Genomic DNA, 18,341 nt, shown 5'->3' on the forward strand with positions numbered 1-18,341 from the left:
CACGAGAGCGCGGGCAGGGCTCCACAAGGCCGGGAGGGGGCGGTGACAGTTGTGACCCGGCTCCACGCTCTCACCTTGAACATGTTGCTGGCAGAGGTGGCTCCCGCGGGGTCACCCCGGCCTCGGCCCCGCCCACTACAGAGAGGTCGCTACGGCGGCCGGGTAGGGCCCTGATTCCTCTGACCGCAAGCGGGCCGCGCTTCGGGTGACTGCCGTACAGCCAATTCGATCCCGCGAAGGCTTAGTTCGGAAGCCTGGTCTGGTAGCGGCGTCGCCGAGCTGCAGCGCGTCGCTCCTCAGACTGCCTGGGAACGCAAGCCCCGCCTCCAGGAGGCTCCGCCCCTGCGCCAGCCGTTGCTAGGCGGCAGGAAAGCGCCAGCTCCGTGTGGGCAACACGCGGGGGCGCGAGGAGGGAGGTGCCGGGCACCGCGCCGCGCTGGGAATAGGCCTTCGCTGCCGCGATTGGGCGCCCAGCGACTTGGGCTGGGAATCCTCTGCTCCGAGGACGCCGGGCGGGGGCGCTCGACGGGTATCGAGCTGCTTCGAAAGTCTCATGGCCGGAAGTTGCCGACCTCTGGGGCCTGGATTTATCTCACAAAAGGTTTTCAGATTTTTTTTTTTTTTTTTTTTTACCGTGGGGTGGAAGTTCCTAAGGTTTTGAATTTAATATAATTTTCCATGTCCTTTACTCTCGAAAGGCCCTGACTTTTTTCCCTTTAAAATGCTTAAGCGTATACCCGTCCCTGGGAATCACATGTCCCTTCATACTACTAGAAATAGGTAATAATGAGAATACTTATCTTATTAACAAGAATAGCAGAAACTAACGTAGTGTTTACTATGTGCTCAGCTCTAATCTAAGCTCCTTACACATATTCATCTAATCTTTCCAACAACCCAGGTAGATGAGTATGATTATTAGTCCCAGTTTAGTAGATTAGGAAACCGAGGCACAGAGAAGTAATTTGTACAAGGCCACACCGAAAAAGCGGGAACCCGGGATCCAAACCTAGGTAGTCTGCCTTTAAAACCTGTGATCTCGCCTAAATAATTGTTATAGTGTCTCATAATGAGGGTTTCATATTTCAATCTGTATTATGCTTCCTCACCCCATAGAAAGTGTAAATTCATCCAGGCAGGCATCTGGAAGATTTTTGTGGTTTGTGTGGTGGCATGTCGCTGTCTTCCAGCCCAAGACCAAAGACAAGTGTTCAACCACTTGTAGTTGTACAAGTTGAGTATATCTCTGCTGCGAGGAAAACTCACAACTTGGCACAACGGGGCATCTCACTAAGGGGGTGCTAGAAAGGTGTATAATAAGATTTGGGCTTTGGTTGGGTCATGTGGGAGTGAATTCAAGGAAGCCTGGCTTTGCTCTGGTTTGGGTGTTGTTAGGAAGCCAGGGTAACACCAAAGCCCAGCTGTGAGTGTCAGGCCAACTCCCAGATGTTATGGGCTGATTTTCTCTTGATCCAGATATTTGTATATTCCAAGCCATCCCCATCCATATCCCCAAGGACAAATATTGAAAAGACTCTGAAGGCTCTGTATCAGTAATGGAATGTCACGTGTATATAAAAGTGTGAAGTATAGTGATAAATTAGGGTAAGAGTTCTTAATTCAGGGGGTGTATGAACTTAGATGGGGAAAAAATTACAACTTTATTTTCACTCATCTGTAGCTGAACTTTAGCATTTCTTTCAATTATAGTGTAGGCAGTAAAGCACAGTAGTATCAGCAGTACTGGCGACTTTCTCCCCAGTAGAAAGCACAGATATTTTCATATAATGGTACAGTCGTAGCAGACATCTTGACATAGCATTTCTGCTCATTACCTCTTGACGAGTACAGTAGTTTTGAGAACTCTCATTTAATGCATAAAGAGGACAAATTCCTATAGTTTTGATTTTGAAAATGTTTTCACAGTGATTTCAATATAATTGTGGAGTCCTTTGTGATCGTACGTGTTTTATGTTATGAATTTATAAAACATAATTCTTAGGGGTGCCTGGGTGGCTTAGTCAGTTAAGCAACTGACTCTTGATTTCAGCTCAGGTCATAATTTCATGGCTCGTGAGTTCGAGCCCCACACACGGAGACTGCTAGGGATTCTCTCTCTCTTTCTGCTCCTCCTCCACTTGTGCACACACACTCTCTCTCTCAAAACAAATAAACTTAAAAAAAAATAACATAATTCTTAGAAGGAGTCTGTCCAGGGGCGACTGGTTGGCACAGTCAGTTAAGCATCTGACTCTTGATTTTGACTCAGGTCATGATGTCAGAGTCATGGGATGGAGCCTGCTTGAAATTCTCTCTCTCTCCCTCTGCCCCTCTCCCCAACTCATGCTCTGTCTCTCTCTCTCTACAAAAAAAAAAAAAAAAAAAAAAGTCTGTCCATACAGGTCCATGGCACCAGAAGAAAGGATAAAGAGTCCCTGCTTTAGTAGAAGAGACTAAGCAGTGACTTTGAATTTCGGAACTGCATTCAAATTGGAGTAATGTGTTAAAGGATGGAAAACCAAAGGTGGAATCATTTAGTATACACCCTCTCACTTTACCATGGAGGGAGCTCAGCTACGGAGAGGTTAAGGAATTTGCCCAAAGTCTCACTGCTATTTCATGATAAAACCAGGACAGAAAGTTCTCAGGCAAGCATGTAAAAACCCTGCACTCTCGGTAGGCACAGAAGATTCCATAGTTAGCAAGATGCCTCTGGCCCTCAACAAGCTTATTGGGGTGACCGCCAAGAAAACAAATTATGATGCAATATGAGAAGTACTGTAAAAGAAAAACGTGTATGGTATTATGGGACCTTGGAGACAGGGTGAGCAGTTGTATGAAAAAGAGAGGGTGGAAAACTTCAGAGAAGAGGCATCAATTAGCTGGCGTCTTGGAGCCTGAGTTGATGTTTGCTGGTGGTGGAGACGTCACTGCAGGGAGAGGAAATGGCATGATCAGTGGTACAGGTGTGTAAAACATTGACTAATTTTGGGGACAAGTTCTTGTTCTCACAGTCTAGAGAGGAATGCTGATTAAAGTTGGTATTTTGATGTTTGAGAGATTGGACACTAGACAGAAAAGTCTGGAACACCATTCTAAGGAGTGTGGACTTCAGTGTGGAGGAAATGAAGTGTCCCTGAAAGATTTTAAGTTAGGGAGTGAGAAGGCTAGATTATTGCTCTACGGGATTAACTCAGCTGCAGTGTGGAGGAACCCAGAAGGACACACAGACTGGAGACTGAAGGCCAGTTAGAAGGCTATGGATAGATCCACTTGTCTTTTCCATATACCTCAGAATATTTTTAGTACATAAAGCATGCAAACTGTAAGCAACATTAAGATCCATGTTGCCTTCCTTTGTAAAGGGTTCTGTTATTAGCCCAACAACCATATGGCAGTTCAGTTTTGTCCAAACAGTGCAATAATATAGATTATGACCTCAAATGCCGAATCTGTGTACTTTCAGAGTACTTTGTCAGGAAAATGAAGCACTGGAAGTGCTTCTCAAAGGCATCAGTTACTGATGTTCTGAAACCAGATAAGCCATGCTCAGGAAAAGACCACAAAGTGCATTTGTCAAATACTGTAAAGGGAACAGCAGTACAGCAGTAAGTAGCTGTCTTTCGCCCTTTATCATTTTCCACCACGGGTCAGTTTCCATACGGTATTTACCCAGCTAACATCAAACACTTCTTGTTTTATAAATTAGAGGGGTTTTTTTGTCTGTTTTAAAATTACTTTTGAATTGAATAGTAATTATAATAATTATGGTATTTCATAATTTGCAAAGCATGCTAACACACATTTCTTTGATCCTGACAACTGTGAAGCAGTCTTATTATTACATTTTATAAGTGAGGAAGCAGCCACTGGGAGAAGGTAAGTGATTTGCATAAGGTTAACTAGCTAATGAATGGCATCAGCTAGGATTTAAAGCTTTGTTTCCATACTCCAGGCCTTTTCAACTCTGCGTCTTGTAGTCTGCATTCGCCAGCTAATGGTGACTTTATATAAGAGTACTTACTTGGGGCGCCTGGGTGGCTCAGTCGGTTAAGCGGCTGACTTCGGCTCGGGTCATGATCTCGCAGTTCGTGACTTCAAGCCCCGCGTCGGGCTCTGTGCTGACAGCTCAGAGCCTGGAGCCTGTTTCAGATTCTGTGTCTCCCTCTCTCTGACCCTCCCCTGTTCATGCTCTGTCTCTCTCTGTCTCAAAAATAAATAAACGTTAAAAAAAAAAAGAGTACTTACTTCTCTTTACATGAAGCCTTGTGAGGGGTAATGATGGGATGGGGGGGTGGAGGTTGGGAAAGGGTGGTCCCTACAATTCGCTAGTGCTGACACATGATCAAAAGTAAAATAATTCTTTTACCTGACCTGACGGGGTGAGCCTGGTTCAAGCAAAGATCAAAGAAGGGAGTTTCTCTTTCTGGGGCCTGGTTGTCTGTTCCCAGAAGAAAATTGGACCTACCGTAACTTTGAGTATTCTGCATGCTATTTTCATTGACTTGGACTAGTCGGACAGTGTTTTAAAGAACTAACTGTAATGGAATCATTTTAGGTCACGGATGTTTCAAGAAAGCAGATTTGTCCCTTCACACGTTTTTATTTATAATATATATACTTTTGCTGATACAGTTTTAGCTGGGACTTTTTCTTGATCTCAAGGGAAATATTCTCAAATATTTTATATCCTCCTTCTGACTAAATTCTGCAAATGACCAGTTCCAATTACCACATCGAAATGTTCCTCATAGGTCAGTCTTAGGGTGGGGGATGGGATGGTACAGGGGGAAGAAGCAGAAATTCAGAGTTCCCCAAGATTTTAGGAAAATGGAAACTACTTCACTCATCTTAACCTCTTTTTGTTCCCTCTCAGAACTAATAAAGATATTTCAGCCCAAAGGATACAGAGAGCTTGGTTATCTCATATGGACCAAACAATATTTCAACTCCTAAAGCACACGATTCGTGCAGCAGTATGTATTTTGCTTTTTGTTTTCTCTGGAAGATTTAATTACTTACAAGCTAAAAGGTGTGTGAAGTAAAGATAGAACATGTAACCTTTTTTTGATGTCCTATTTGAACCTAATAATAACGCATGCGGTTCTAGGATTGCCCTAAATGAATATTTCTGGATTTATTTGTAAATGACGTGCCTATTACTTCCTTTTCTGAAACCAAAATAAGAACTTTTAAAAATTTCGATTTCTTATTTGAAGATGTGGGCCAGTGATCATCAACAAGAAAAATCTCTGAATTAAAAGTGCCCTTACCTTCCAGCCGGCAATCTCACTTCTAGGAATGCATTCTACAACACATGTACAGTTTCATCGCAGTATTGTTTGTAACAGCAGACAAAGTAAACCATAGAGTGTTCACCTATGGGGTGCTAGTTAAATAAGCCTTGGTGCTTTCGTAGTGTTAAACCTCGCAGCCTTGCATGTGATTCTGCAATACAAACAAAGGCAGCTAAGATAGCTCATTAGTAAAAAAGGCAAGTGCAGGGCAGTGTGAGTAATATGGTCCTATTTAAGTACAAAACAGAAACGAAAGCAAAAACAAAAACACCCCAAAGGTGGGCATGCCCCACCTCCACTCTCCAAAAGAACAACTCTGGCAACGCCAGCGGAGTATTAAGCTTTCCTTCATACAGTACCAAGTATTCTAAGCATATCACCCCTGATTACAGTAGTCTGTAATTAGTGATAGTCACATTAAGGGAGTTTTAGCAGCTCTGAGCAGCTTGTACACTTCTTCACCATCTGAGCCACAGACCCATTTCTGATGCCAGTAAGCAGAATACCTCAGGGAAAACCCACTCAGGTAAGTGGGTGCCGGTTCAGGTCCATTACCCGTTCATTGTCTTCATGTATGGCACTGGCATTTAATTATCATAATACTGGTTTTGGTATAACTTTAGATGCTTAGGGTAACAGAAAAAAGGAAATTAATTCTTTTTTTAAAAAATCTGTTGTCCTGACACTTCAAGATCCTACCTTACATTAATAATGATTTGTCATTATAAAAGGCCTTTGGTGTACTTTTTTATGTGATTGTCATAGGCATAAAGGTTGGCCGGGTCATATGGGGGCAGGGGGTGGGGGCTTTAGAGTCAAAGAGATCTATGTTTGCATCCTGGCTTGTCCATTTATTACCCGCGTGCCTTTGAATAAATTACAGACACCCCCAGAGTTTCAGCCTGCTCATTGGAAAGCTGAGAACAATAATGTTTGAATAATATTGCTGAGGTGTAAAGATTAAATGAGGTTATGTATATAAGGCGTTAACAGAGCATGTGGTATATAAAAGGTGCTTAAAAGCTAGTGACATTACAGTTATTTTCCTCATTTTACAGTGATTCATTCAATACCAAATATTTGTTAACCACCTGCTGTATTCCAAGGACTGTATTAAATGCTAAGAACACATGATAGAGTAAAAAGACAGTATCCCGTACCTTCACGCCCCTTACAGTCTAGTGGAAGACACAGATTAGTTTATAGTTAATTAGAGTACATGGTGAAAAGTGTTGTCAGAGGGAAAAAACAGTGCCTGGGATCTCAAGGAGGGACACCTACTCAAACTTGGAGGCTAAAAGGATGAAGTAACTGACTCAAGGCTACACGGGTAATAAACGGAGGAGCCAAGACTAGAACCTGGGTCTTTAGAACATCAAGTCTGGTGTACTATTCACTTCACCATGCCACCTCTGTTATTTTCAGTAAATTACGTCTGGGCAGGGTACCATTTTCCATTGATAGCATCATCATCTATTTCAGGAACTTCGTGTGACACATCAAATACTGAAGGAAGTGAACCCCTTAGAGGCTGAGCTTGTGAAAGATCCTAGCATGAAGTGTAAAGTTAGATTCAGGTAATATTTCTATACTGATTTATTTCAAGAAGCACTTAGTTAAAATGAAGAAAACTTAGAAATTTATTTTCTTAAGTCCTCATAAATTCTCAGGGTATAATTACAGAGTAAATGTGTTGTTCTTATTTTCATTTATTATGTGGAGAAACAGAGACATGACTCTTGGGCCACAAGTTGCCTTGAGAGTGGCTCCTTTTCCATGATGTGTCCAATCTGACACACGAATGAGAATAGTTGTGAGCCCACACACCAAAGTGTGACTCTTTCACCTCTGTAATCCATTTTGTTACCTGTTACGGAGGAGAAGTAACTCAGCCCCAAGCCTGATGCCAGATGACTAATTTTGGGTCTTTATTTCAGATTTAGTGGTGAAACATTTCCACCTGTCATCGTATTTAAAATTTTTCTTCATACCGAAGGACATGGTTACAACTATTTCAGTGGAAAAAAATTCTTAAAGCCATCGAGTGAGGTGATGTTTCTTTCACAATGTACATTTTATGTTGCTTTAGTTTCTTAACATCTTTGTAGTATCTAAATTGCACTTGAAATGTACAGACTAAGTTATTTCACCATTAAACAGCCCAGCAGGCGGGTAATATTTTTTTAAGCATTATGTTTCAAGAGTGTCTCTGTTTATCAGCTAAAAAATATTTGGAATGAATTCCTTATATAAGGCTCTAAAAATACTCATCACTTTTCTTTGTATTAAAATTTTGGGGGCGCCTACGTGGCTCAGTCACTTAAGCGTCTGACTTCAGCTCAGGTCATGATCTCACGGTTCATGGGTTCGAGCCCTGCAATGCCCTGAGTTCTGGGTATATATACCAGTATATATACAGTAATTCTATCTACAGCATAGGAATCATCTGAGAATCTTGTTAAAATGTAGTTTCTGAGGTGCCTGGGTGGCTCAGTTGGTTAAGCATCTGACTTCAGCTCAGGTCATGATCTCACAGTTTGTGAGTTTGAGCCCCGCATCAGGCTCTCTGCTGTCAGCACAGAGCCTGCTTTGAGTCCCCTGTCCCCCTCGTTCTCCACCTCTCCCCCACGGCTTGTCTCCCCCCCCCCAATAAATAAATAAATAATGTAATTTCTGATTCATTAGCTCTGGGACAGGATGTGTGATTCTGCATTTCTAACCAGTTCCTAGGTGCTGCCACTACTGCTGGCCCACGGACCCTACTTTTAATAACAAGGATCTACAGTGTAGGTTTTGCTCCTTTGGCCTTTATACACGACAATGATTGAGAAAAACATGTGCATTCTTATACTTAGCCTTTTATAAACCGTACATCAAAGGTTATTTTCCTGTAGCCTTCTGGAAATAGTTTACATGAAAAGTATGGTCCATCTGAAATCATCAGTAATGGAATGTGTTCAGGATAGAAGACCATACAGCCTGGGAGTTTTCTTTTTTTTTTTTTTAATATATTTATGCATTTATTTTGAGGAAGGAGGGGCAGAGAGGGAGGGAGAGAATCCCAAGCAGGCTCTGCACTGTCAACATAGAGCCGTATGCGGGCCTCAAACCCACAAACTGTGAGATCATGACCTGAGCCGAAATCAAGAGTCAGATGCTCAACCAACTGAGCCACCCAGGTGCCCCTGGGAGTTTCTGATCAGATTCAGGATGTACGGCATTTATTCTCTGAAGAATATTAGAAAATAAAAAGAGACTGCTTTTCTCTGTGTTCTCAGGCAATATCAGAGAAAATTTAATTCAGTTTCAGAATGTATCAAATGGACTGTGTGTTTTCATATGGAATATGGTATTCTGGAAACAATATTTGTTCATTTATATAGAATAACTTCAAATGCAAAAGTTGATATTTATCCTACATCTTGAGGAATAAAGTCGTGCTACATTTATGTACAGAATGAGCTTGTCGTTGTTCCTATAAAATATCATCAATTCTTGGTTTTCTGAGGTTAGATAATGAGACTTTTCCAGGAACTGAAATTCTCTTGGATCTGCCCTTGGTGGCCCCTACTGTCCACAAGCTGGAGCAAATGCAAAACTTAGAGGTCGTGACTGGAAAGCACTGTGTGTATATTAAAACTCATAAAAATGCTGTATAATAAATTCAGTTTTTATTTAAATTACAAAGTAACTGTTAGGAAAAAAAGGAAATAGCACAGAGATTTTTTTAAAAAGAAAACCACCTCATGCCTTTTCTCTCTGTGCTGTGACTTCCACTTTCCTGGGGTGATCACTGTTAATAGTTTACTGTGTCTCCTTCTTTTGTTCCATAAAAAATACTCACACAAATATATTTTAAAAAATTTTTGATCTTATTATAAAAATGTGATAGCACTATTTAGTTTGAGTTTTTCACTAAATATTCTAAGGGGATTTAAATGATCAGAACACAAGAGAACAGTTTAGAATTCCTTTTTCCCTTTAGTTCAACTTTGTAACAAACTCTGCTAACACTTGGATACATGGTTGATAGAAAACCTGTAGAAGTAGAATTTTTCTCACTATAAGTCTACTCAGGTCCTTTGAATGTAGAAATTGTGTGTTTAGCAAACTGATCCAACTTTTCTAAGTTCACTTTCTCTTGTTTTAAACATTTTATTATTATTATTTTTTAAATGTTTATTTATTTTTGAGAGAGAGGGAGAGAGCGGGGGAGGGGCAGAGAGAGAGGGAGACACAGAATCCAAAGCAGGCTCTGGGCTCTGAGCTCTCAGCACAGAGCCTGATGCAGGGCTCGAACTCACTTACCGTGAGATCATGGAGATCATGACCTGAGCCCAAGTCAGATACTCAAATGACTGAGCCACCCAGGTGCCCCTTAAGATTTTATTTTGGGGTAATCTCTATACCCAACATGGGGTTCGAACCCACGACCCCAAGATCAAGAGTCACATGCTCTACCAACTCAGCCAGCCAGGTGCCCCCACTTACTTCTTAATATGAAATAAACAAGTCAGTTTTAGTTCAGACGTGTAATCTAAGTTCACTTATGAAGAAGGGGAGTTTCACAGAGTTTTGTTATTGTTCTGTCTTTTCCCTAGTTGTTATTTCCATTTCTAGTTTCATTTCCTTACCATTTCCCGATGGTATTTCTCAGGTATTCACACACACACACACACACACACACACACACACACACACACACACAAACAAGTGAAAGGATGTAGAATAGCCTAAACCACTTTAGAGAAGGACAAAGATTTACATTAGCTGATTTCAAGATTTAAAAAGCTAAAATGATCCTGACAGTGTCATGATGGCATAAAGAGACACATAGATCAATGAGATAGGATAGAGAATTCAGAAATACACCCGCTCATAGATGATCAATTGATTTTCATCAAAGGTGCCAAGTCAGTTCAAATGGTGCTAGAACAATCAGATAGCCATGTGTACCAAAAAGAGATCTCATTTCAGTTACCTACTTCGATGATCTATTTTCAGAGCAATGCTTATTTTCAGAGGGTTGTCACTATAGTTCATCCTCCCAACTATATTTAGAATATTCTAAAGCCTTGCTACTCAGAGTGTGATCTACAGACCCGCAGCACTGGCATCCCCTGGAACTTATTAGCAATGCAGAATGTCAGCCCCCACCCCAGACCCACTGAATCAACCCCTGGTTTTTAACAGGCCCCCCCCCCCCCCGCAGATGACCCTACGTACAATGGAGTTTGACAAGCACTAAAGTTGCCCGCTGCACACACCATGGCCTGGAATGCCTCTGAGTAATTGCCTGTTCTCACACATTAATATCCAGCAACCATTAGTTTCAACTGAAGATCCCTGTTCTTTTTGAGGATTGGGCATTTAGGTAAAAAGGAAAAACATTATTATTAATATTAGCTGCCCTTATTGAGCACTATCAAGTACTATGTTAAACATTTGGTGTGCATTATCATTGCATTCTCATAAACTCTAGAATGTACAGCCTGTTGTCATCCTCAGTTTTAAAAGACTAAGTAACTTGCCAAAGGTCCCACATCTAGAAAGCAAAGGAACTGTTATCAAGACCCAGTAATCCTGACTCCAGAGCCTGCGTTCTTAACCAATCTTGAGTCAGGAGGCCTGCTAAATGTGTTCTCTTCCACGGCCCCCTGATAACTCTGGTGAGGTGCATGTTACTCCCATTCTGACTGCAAGGAAGCTGCAACTTGGAGGGGCTTGTCAGGGGCAGAGCTGAGGCTTGCATATTCTCAGTCTGTCCGCTGCCCTGTGCGCACTTTGAGGTTGAAACAACACCAGCGGTTGTGGTGGTTTTATTAATTCTGAGCCTGTATATCACTGTACTGCTCCAAACCAGAAACACGGTTCCTGTGCAGGGATGCCAGCTTTTGCTAGTTTCGAGAGTGTCAATTTCCAGGCGGGCGGGGAAGTGACTTCAGATAGCAGAGTAACTTGACAAGCGCAGGTGTGCATCTGGGCCAGCGGCAGGGCTGTGGGGGCTTCTGAGCCACAGTGATGCCAGGTATCAGGGGAGGTGTCACATTTAGAGATGCCCCTCTTGGGGCTTTTGAGTCACCCACTAAGAATGGAACCTGCCTCTTGAATTCTAGTCTGATTGGCTGCTGTCCTGGGCTTCTTGCCCAGTTTCCGCCCTTCCCCTTCACCTGGGTCTGGGCTCTTCTCTCCCATCCCTTCCTACCCAGAAGTACTTTCCCGAATCTGGCCTTACGCGGCAGATGCCTGAGAAAGAACATCCTGGCCGTCGGAGGGCAAACTTTTTTCAAACCCCTGTCGCAAGTGGGCAGCGAGCCTGCCCTGCGCTGCCAGGCATAGGGTTTTTTTGGCTGGATACTGGGCTGGGCCCGACACAGCTGAGCCACACAGCTGAGGCGCTGTGCAAATAAGGAAACCAGGGCTGGGAGGGATTGTGGGTGGTGGCTGAGTGGAGTAGAGTGGGGAAGAACTGGCAAGAAATACCCTTACCAAGTAACTTGAGCTAAAGTAAAATATAGCTATATCTAAAGAAATCCTCAGAGCAGAAATTATATGGCTTTCAGACTTGTTCACTGTACAATTTATTTGCTTTTACCTCTAGTATCGTTGTGAGGATGGTTAATGAGAACCCACAGGAAATTAATTGCAAGAAAGCATAATGGAGATACGTGCCAATACTGCCTTCTCTTTAGAGGCATAGTGTATAAAGAAACTAATGAAATGGAAAACAAAGATGATCTGCCTAAAGGAAGGTTCCATCACATAAGCTGTTTCTGTCCCTTGCAGGTAGCGCATTAGGAATAAAACTACAACCATTTGAATATTTTTTCCTTTTCCATATGTGTCTGTGTTTTAAGCTTTGGAATTAGAAAAACTTAAAAAGCAATATTCTTAATAACAAAAGTGAAAATTGAAATGGGAAATACATTCAGCCTCATTGTTACATTGTATGTTAAGTAAAAAAGAACGGAGATTCCAAATTTCGATCTCATCTCAGCCAGCCTCCTATCAGCCTTATAACACGGAGTTCCCATGCTTTCACAAATACACATTCTGAGATACAAAGGAAAAGAGAGACTAATCTGGAATCTAAAGATATTTGGATTTTCATCTACACCAGTCTCCCTTCTCATAAGCATATGCTTTGTGGCCAGAAGCATAGATATGTAATATAAATATGTGTTAGAAGAGTCAGCACATACTTATGGGGGGTGGGAACACGGGTGGGGAGTACTTAAGTCTCTACTCACAGTCTATGTATAGCGCTTAGCAAAGGATGGGTGTATGTGGAAGGGTACGGTGCAAATAGGGCTGGATGGGATCTGGTCCTCCGCACTTACTGTCATTCCTGTACCTCTGCCCTCTCAGGTGCTTTCCTTGAGTATAAAATGCTGACACTTCGGACCGAAAAAAAACTGCTTTGCTACTCTCTGGCCCCTGAGAATGAAGTGTGAAACAGAGGGAAGTCTAAGCAATCTGAAACGTCCCTGTTTCCATTTGGGGGTGAGGGATTAGCTAACACATGAAAGAGAGGCACCCGGTGACACCTTTCAGAGCAGTTCCCAGGGCGACCTATGTAACAACCAAGGACGTTTTCTTTGCCCTGACAGCATGAGTGACGTTAGAGATTTGTTTTGTTTTGTTTTGTTTTTTTAAGGGAAAAGAATGGGATTTTTTTGAGGGGGGAAAACAGATTTAAAAAAAAAAACATGTTTCTCTGAAAATTGTAAACTCATTACTGCTCCACCTACATTTTAAAACTATGTAGACATGGTTATGGAAACAAATTTTAAGTGGTTTAAAAATTCCTATACAGTCTTTTCTTTGTAAATACAGTATTTTTATTGACCAGCAAGCTGCCAGAAGGAAGGAACAACATTTGATGTGTTTGTCAGAAACAACATGTGAATCGTGCACTGGTAATTACTGCTATTATACTACTGTTTTAAAAGTCTATTTTCTATTCTCTTTATAGGCAGTGGCCGATGCTTGCAAAATAATGGGGAAAAGGAGATTTTGTCATTAAGTTATGGAAGAGGAACGTTTTTTCCAGAAGTTCAAAATAACTGATGAAATTGATATTGTCACCCCGCAAGATTACATGCAAGTAAGGAATTGAGATTTAGATATTAGAAACAACAATTTAAAAAAGCCTCTGGCCTTGTACTCCAAGAAGAAAGGATCATACATGTTTTTCACTGTAACAAGATACACACAATGTAAAATTTACCATTTTATCATTTTATTGTTGATTTATTTTGAAAGAGAGAGCGAGCACGTGTGAGCGAGCGAGGGCGGTTGGGGCAGGGAGAGAGGGAGAGAGAGAGAATTGCAAGCAGGTTCCACACTGTCATTGCAGAGCCCGACGTGGGGCTTGAACTCACAAACTGTGAGATCATGACCTGAGCCAAAATCAAGAGTTGAATGCTTAACCAACTGAGCCACCCAGGCACCCCCAAAATTTACCATTTTAAATGGTACAATTCACTGGCATTAAGTGCATTCATGATGTTGTGCAAACACCACCCCCATCTAGTTCCAGAACCTTTTTGTCGCCCCAAAGGGAAAGTTCGTATCTATTAAGCTGTCACTCCCCATTCTTCCATCATTCCAGCCCTTATCAACCACGGATCTGCTTTCTGTCTCCCTGTCTCTGCTTTACCTATTCTGGGTAGTTTCTGTTAATGGAATCGTATAATATTTGGCTTTTTACATTTGGGGAGTGATAGCTACTGAATGTGGCCTTTCTTTCGGGGGTGATGGAAATGTTTTGTGGCTAGATAGTAGTGATACAATGTTTATTTAGACTGAATTGTATACTTTAAAATGGTTAAAATGGTGAATTTTAGATTACGTGAATTTTATCTCAGTAAAAAAGTCAAAAATTCAAATACATGGTGCTAAAATAGTGCAAGATGGAGATTTGGCCTGGTAATGAAGGGTCCGATTATTGTTTGGATGCTGTGTGCTTCTAGTAACAGAATGTTCCCAGCCACAAGAGGCTTAGACAACAAAGGACGTTTATTGTACCATGTCCAAAGTGCACAGGTAGGTGGGTCCTGGGCTAGCTAATGCAGCAGCCCCAGGACGTCAGGGCTCTGGGTCAGCTCATTCCAGTGCTCTTCTCTTCCTTCACATGGTAACAAGATGCCTATCACGTTCTCAACCTCCTTCAAAGGCAGGAACAAGGGGACTCCTAAGCGTAATTCTCCTTTTTATCTCAAGAAGAAAAATCTTTGCCAGAAGCCCCCAGCAGACTTCCCCTCAGGTTCCTTTGGTCAGAACTGGATCACATGCTCCCCCTAAACTAATCACTGATAAAGGGACTTGGGACCATTTTCCATGATTGACTTAGAACAATCATGGTTCATATGCTGGGGCCCTCCTTCCTGGAACATATTACTGTTCCATACTTGGAAAAACAAAACAAAACAAAACAGGGCTCTGGAGGCAAGGGAGAAGTGGGAAATGCTTGACGGGCAGGCAATCAACAATGTGTCACAGCCTCAGTCTGGGGCTGAGCAGGTGCTGCGCCCCAGGCAGAGACTCTGTGGCAGGAAGAAACGCAGGGCCTGAAAGCAGGTCTGTGGGGCTGGAGAAGAGAGAGCAGAGGGTTTGGCATGTCGGTGGCCCGGAGGGCTGGTAAGAGAGCTTCAGGCAGGCCTTTGGACCATAGTGAGGTGTTTTTCTTTTCTTTCATCCTGTGTCCAACTAGAAGCTGGTACAGTGTGTTAAGAAATGAGGTAATCTAATCTAGTAAGTGAAGAGACCCATGTGGCTGCAGTGTAGAGGATGGATTTGAGGACAGACAGCAAGAGCTTTCTCCTAGTTTGGATGCTTCTGCTGTACTTCAGGAGAGATGGTGGTCTCTTGGTTGAGGGCCATGAGGCTAGAGACACAAGAGATAGTTAGAGAATAAAATGAGTGGAGCCTTGGTGACAGGGAGGCAAGCTAAGGGAAGGTGTCCGGCACGGCTCCTCGGTTTCTGGTTTGCATAACAGGTTGGACAGCAGTGCTAAATCAGTGAACGTAAACTAGATACCTAAATAATAATAATAGCAAACACTACTGTAATACCAACTCCTTTTGTTCTCATAACAATCCTAAGAGGTAGGTACTATTATTACCGCCATTTTACAAGTCCTAAAGAAACAAGGGATCCCAAAATTCTGGCTCATAATAATAACTATTCACTCACTTGTGTCAGTGTGACACATGAAATTACTGCCGTGCCTTAGAGACTCCCAGTTGTGTTTTCTTTCCTTTAGAGCCTTAACCTGGAAAATGAGAGAATTGAACCGGGAAATAAGTAGCGCTTGGGGATGCCGACTGTCTTTGCTAAGGACATGGGTCACGTACTTGCAGACTGTGGCTAAACCAAGGATTGGTGTCATAGAAAGAAGTCCCCAGATAGACATATTGGGAGAGAGAGACATGATGATTGCTGACATTTATTGAGCCCTTTATGGACACAGCACTCTTTTTAGCTGTTCATTTGCCTACTATCTCCTTCAATCTTCAAATTTGTGAATTATGTGACCCTTTAACAGATGAGAAACATGGAGTTTAACAAGATTTTTAAAAACCTGCCCAAGGTCACATAGCTAAGTTTAGAGCAGGTCATTGATAGTTCTGAGGTGTCTACCCATTTTACTGCTCCACTCTCAGCAAGTAAAACAGTGCTCACTTCACACGGTAGTGCGGGGCCCTAAAAATGACCATGCACGGGTGCCTGGCTGGTTGGTTGGTGGAGCATGCAACTCTTAATCTCGGGGTTGTATGTTTGAGCCCCACATCAGGTGTAGAAATTTCTTAATAATAAAATCTTTAAAAAAAAAAAGATCGTGCAAGCTGAAACTGTGCAAAGCAAATTTAATAATCAATGGGAAAAATCATGATTGTGCCATGCCTTTAAAAAAAATCTTGTCAATGGGCCACCCGGGTGGCTCAGTTGGTTAAGCGTCTGGCTTTGGCTCAGGTCATGATCTCACAGTATATGGGTTTGAGCCCCTCGTCGGGCTCTGTTGACAGCTCGGAGCCTGGAGCCTGCTTCAGATTCTGTGTCTCCCTCTCTCTCTGCCCCTCCCCTGCTGTTGCTCTCTCTCTCTCTCTCTCTCAAAAATAAACATTAAAAAAATTTTTTAAAATCTTATCAAAACATTAAAAACTCTCTTGCTATCTGTTATATAGGAAAATGGAAAAAAAGCAAAACATTTATCACCCTATAATTTTAAACATTAGGAACATTGAGGATCAAGAGTGTTTCATTTCTTTGTAAAAAACATATAAACTGTAAATATACTAAAAACCACTGCATTATATACTTTAAATAGGTGAATTGTATGGGATGTGAATCCCAGTAAAGCTTTAAAAAACAGTTTATCAGGAGTGGTTTCAACTGCACTTGCCTCTTCTTCTTCTCGTGTAACTTACAATACGTAGTGAGCATCTTTTCTATGCCTTGGTGAATTGTCCTACTCCTTCCTAAGTTTAGATTACCTACCAACATTTTATCCTTTGCACTTTATTTTTAAAAATTTTTATCTTTGTTTCTTTATTTTGAGAAAGAGAGAGTGCGGGGTAGGGGGAGAGAGAGAGAATCCCAAGCAGGCTCCACACTGTTAGCGCAGAACCTGGCGTGGGGCTCGATCACGACCTGAGCTGCAATCAAGAGTCAGACGCTCAACCGACTGAGCCACCCAGGTGCCCCTGTCCTTTGCACTTAAAAAAATTTTTTTAACATTTATTCATTTTTGAGAGACACAGAGAGACAGAGCGTGAATGGGGGAAGGGCAGAGAGAGAGGGAGACACAGAATCTGAAGCAGGCTCCAGGCTCTGAGCTGTCAGCACAGAGCCCGGTGTGGGGCACGAACCCATGAACCATGAGATCATGACCTGAGCTGAAGTCGGACGCCTAACCGACTGAGCCACCCGGGCACCCCTACGCTTTAAATGTTGTGAAATCTCAGAGTTCTTGTAATGTGAAGTATCTTTTTTGTCAGCGTCACTTCCTCTGGGCCAGCTTCATCCTTGTTGTCACAACCACTTTCCTCATTTATGCTGGTAAATTCACCTTCACCAAGTTCCTCTAGCTGCCCAGCCACAAGCTCTTGAATGACGGCAATGTCAGTATCCCCTTGATCACCTATTTCTTGTAGAACTCCATTTACATTTCCAACATTATCGCTTTGTGTTTCTCTGTTGGCCTGTTCTTTTGATTATCTTTTATTTTTGTGTTATTATATATATATTTTTTGGTAAATGTCACATGGGTTTATCACCGGGAGACAAAGAGGTGATACAACTACATACTTTGCTGTCTCTGTGTGAACTGAACAAAACAGATCCTCGGTGACCAATCAGTGACACATTTTGGAAGAAGCGACCCGATTTGTCACTAATCACTACACACATCTGCTATTTACGTAGTGACCTATGGACTGAAGAGCTCTCAGCAAAGTTTGCATTTTATACAATTACTAACTTACACTATGGAAACTGAAATTGAAAGTGTTGTTGGAGGACTGGGCTTATTCAATCAAATGGTAGTAATTAAAATTTGTACCTGCCTAAATAATCAAAAGAAAGACTGCTTGTGTGTGTGTGTGTGTGTGTGTGTGTGAGAGAGAGAGAGAGAGAGAGAGAGAGAGAGAGAGACCCTAAATGCCTAGCTGATATTCTATTTCCCAGCATTGTAGATCCTCTGGCCCTATTCCATTTATTTACTTATTTATTTTTTGTTTAAAGTTTTTTTTTTAAGTTTTAAATTTATTTTTGAGAAGAGTGTGGGTACACAAGTTGGGGAGGGACAGAGAGAGAGGGGGACAGAGGATCTGAAGCAGGCTCCACTGACAGCAGAGAGTCTGATGCGGGGCTCGAACCCACGAACCGCGAGATCATGACTTGAGCTAAAGTTGGACACCTAACTGACTGAGCCACCTGGGCTCCCCTGGCCCTATTTTTCTTTCTTTCTTTCTTTCTTTCTTTCTTTCTTTCTTTCTTTCTTTCTTTCTTTCTTTCTTTCTTTCTTTCTTTCTTTCTTT

At 42.1% G+C, this 18,341-nt stretch overlaps 2 protein-coding genes across 2 annotated transcripts in view; one reads left to right on the plus strand and one right to left on the minus strand.

Moving 5' to 3' along the window:
* APOO (apolipoprotein O) overlaps positions 1-315 on the minus strand; it is a 57,670-nt gene extending 57,355 nt beyond the window's left edge. The window contains exon 1 of the mRNA XM_040468717.1: positions 75-315. Coding sequence (XP_040324651.1) covers positions 75-83 — 9 coding nt within the window. The 5' untranslated portion in view covers positions 84-315. The remainder of the gene's footprint in view (positions 1-74) is intronic.
* CUNHXorf58 (chromosome unknown CXorf58 homolog) overlaps positions 82-18,341 on the plus strand; it is a 25,151-nt gene continuing 6,891 nt past the window's right edge. The window contains 7 exon segments of the mRNA XM_040468811.1: positions 82-145; positions 221-601; positions 3,467-3,608; positions 4,877-4,976; positions 6,780-6,874; positions 7,235-7,346; positions 13,273-13,404. Coding sequence (XP_040324745.1) covers positions 82-145; positions 221-601; positions 3,467-3,608; positions 4,877-4,976; positions 6,780-6,874; positions 7,235-7,346; positions 13,273-13,404 — 1,026 coding nt within the window.

Source organism: Herpailurus yagouaroundi, unplaced genomic scaffold (assembly GCF_014898765.1).
Source record: "Herpailurus yagouaroundi ecotype Mexico unplaced genomic scaffold, PumYag 67793, whole genome shotgun sequence".
NCBI classification, from domain to species: Eukaryota; Metazoa; Chordata; class Mammalia; order Carnivora; family Felidae; genus Herpailurus; species Herpailurus yagouaroundi.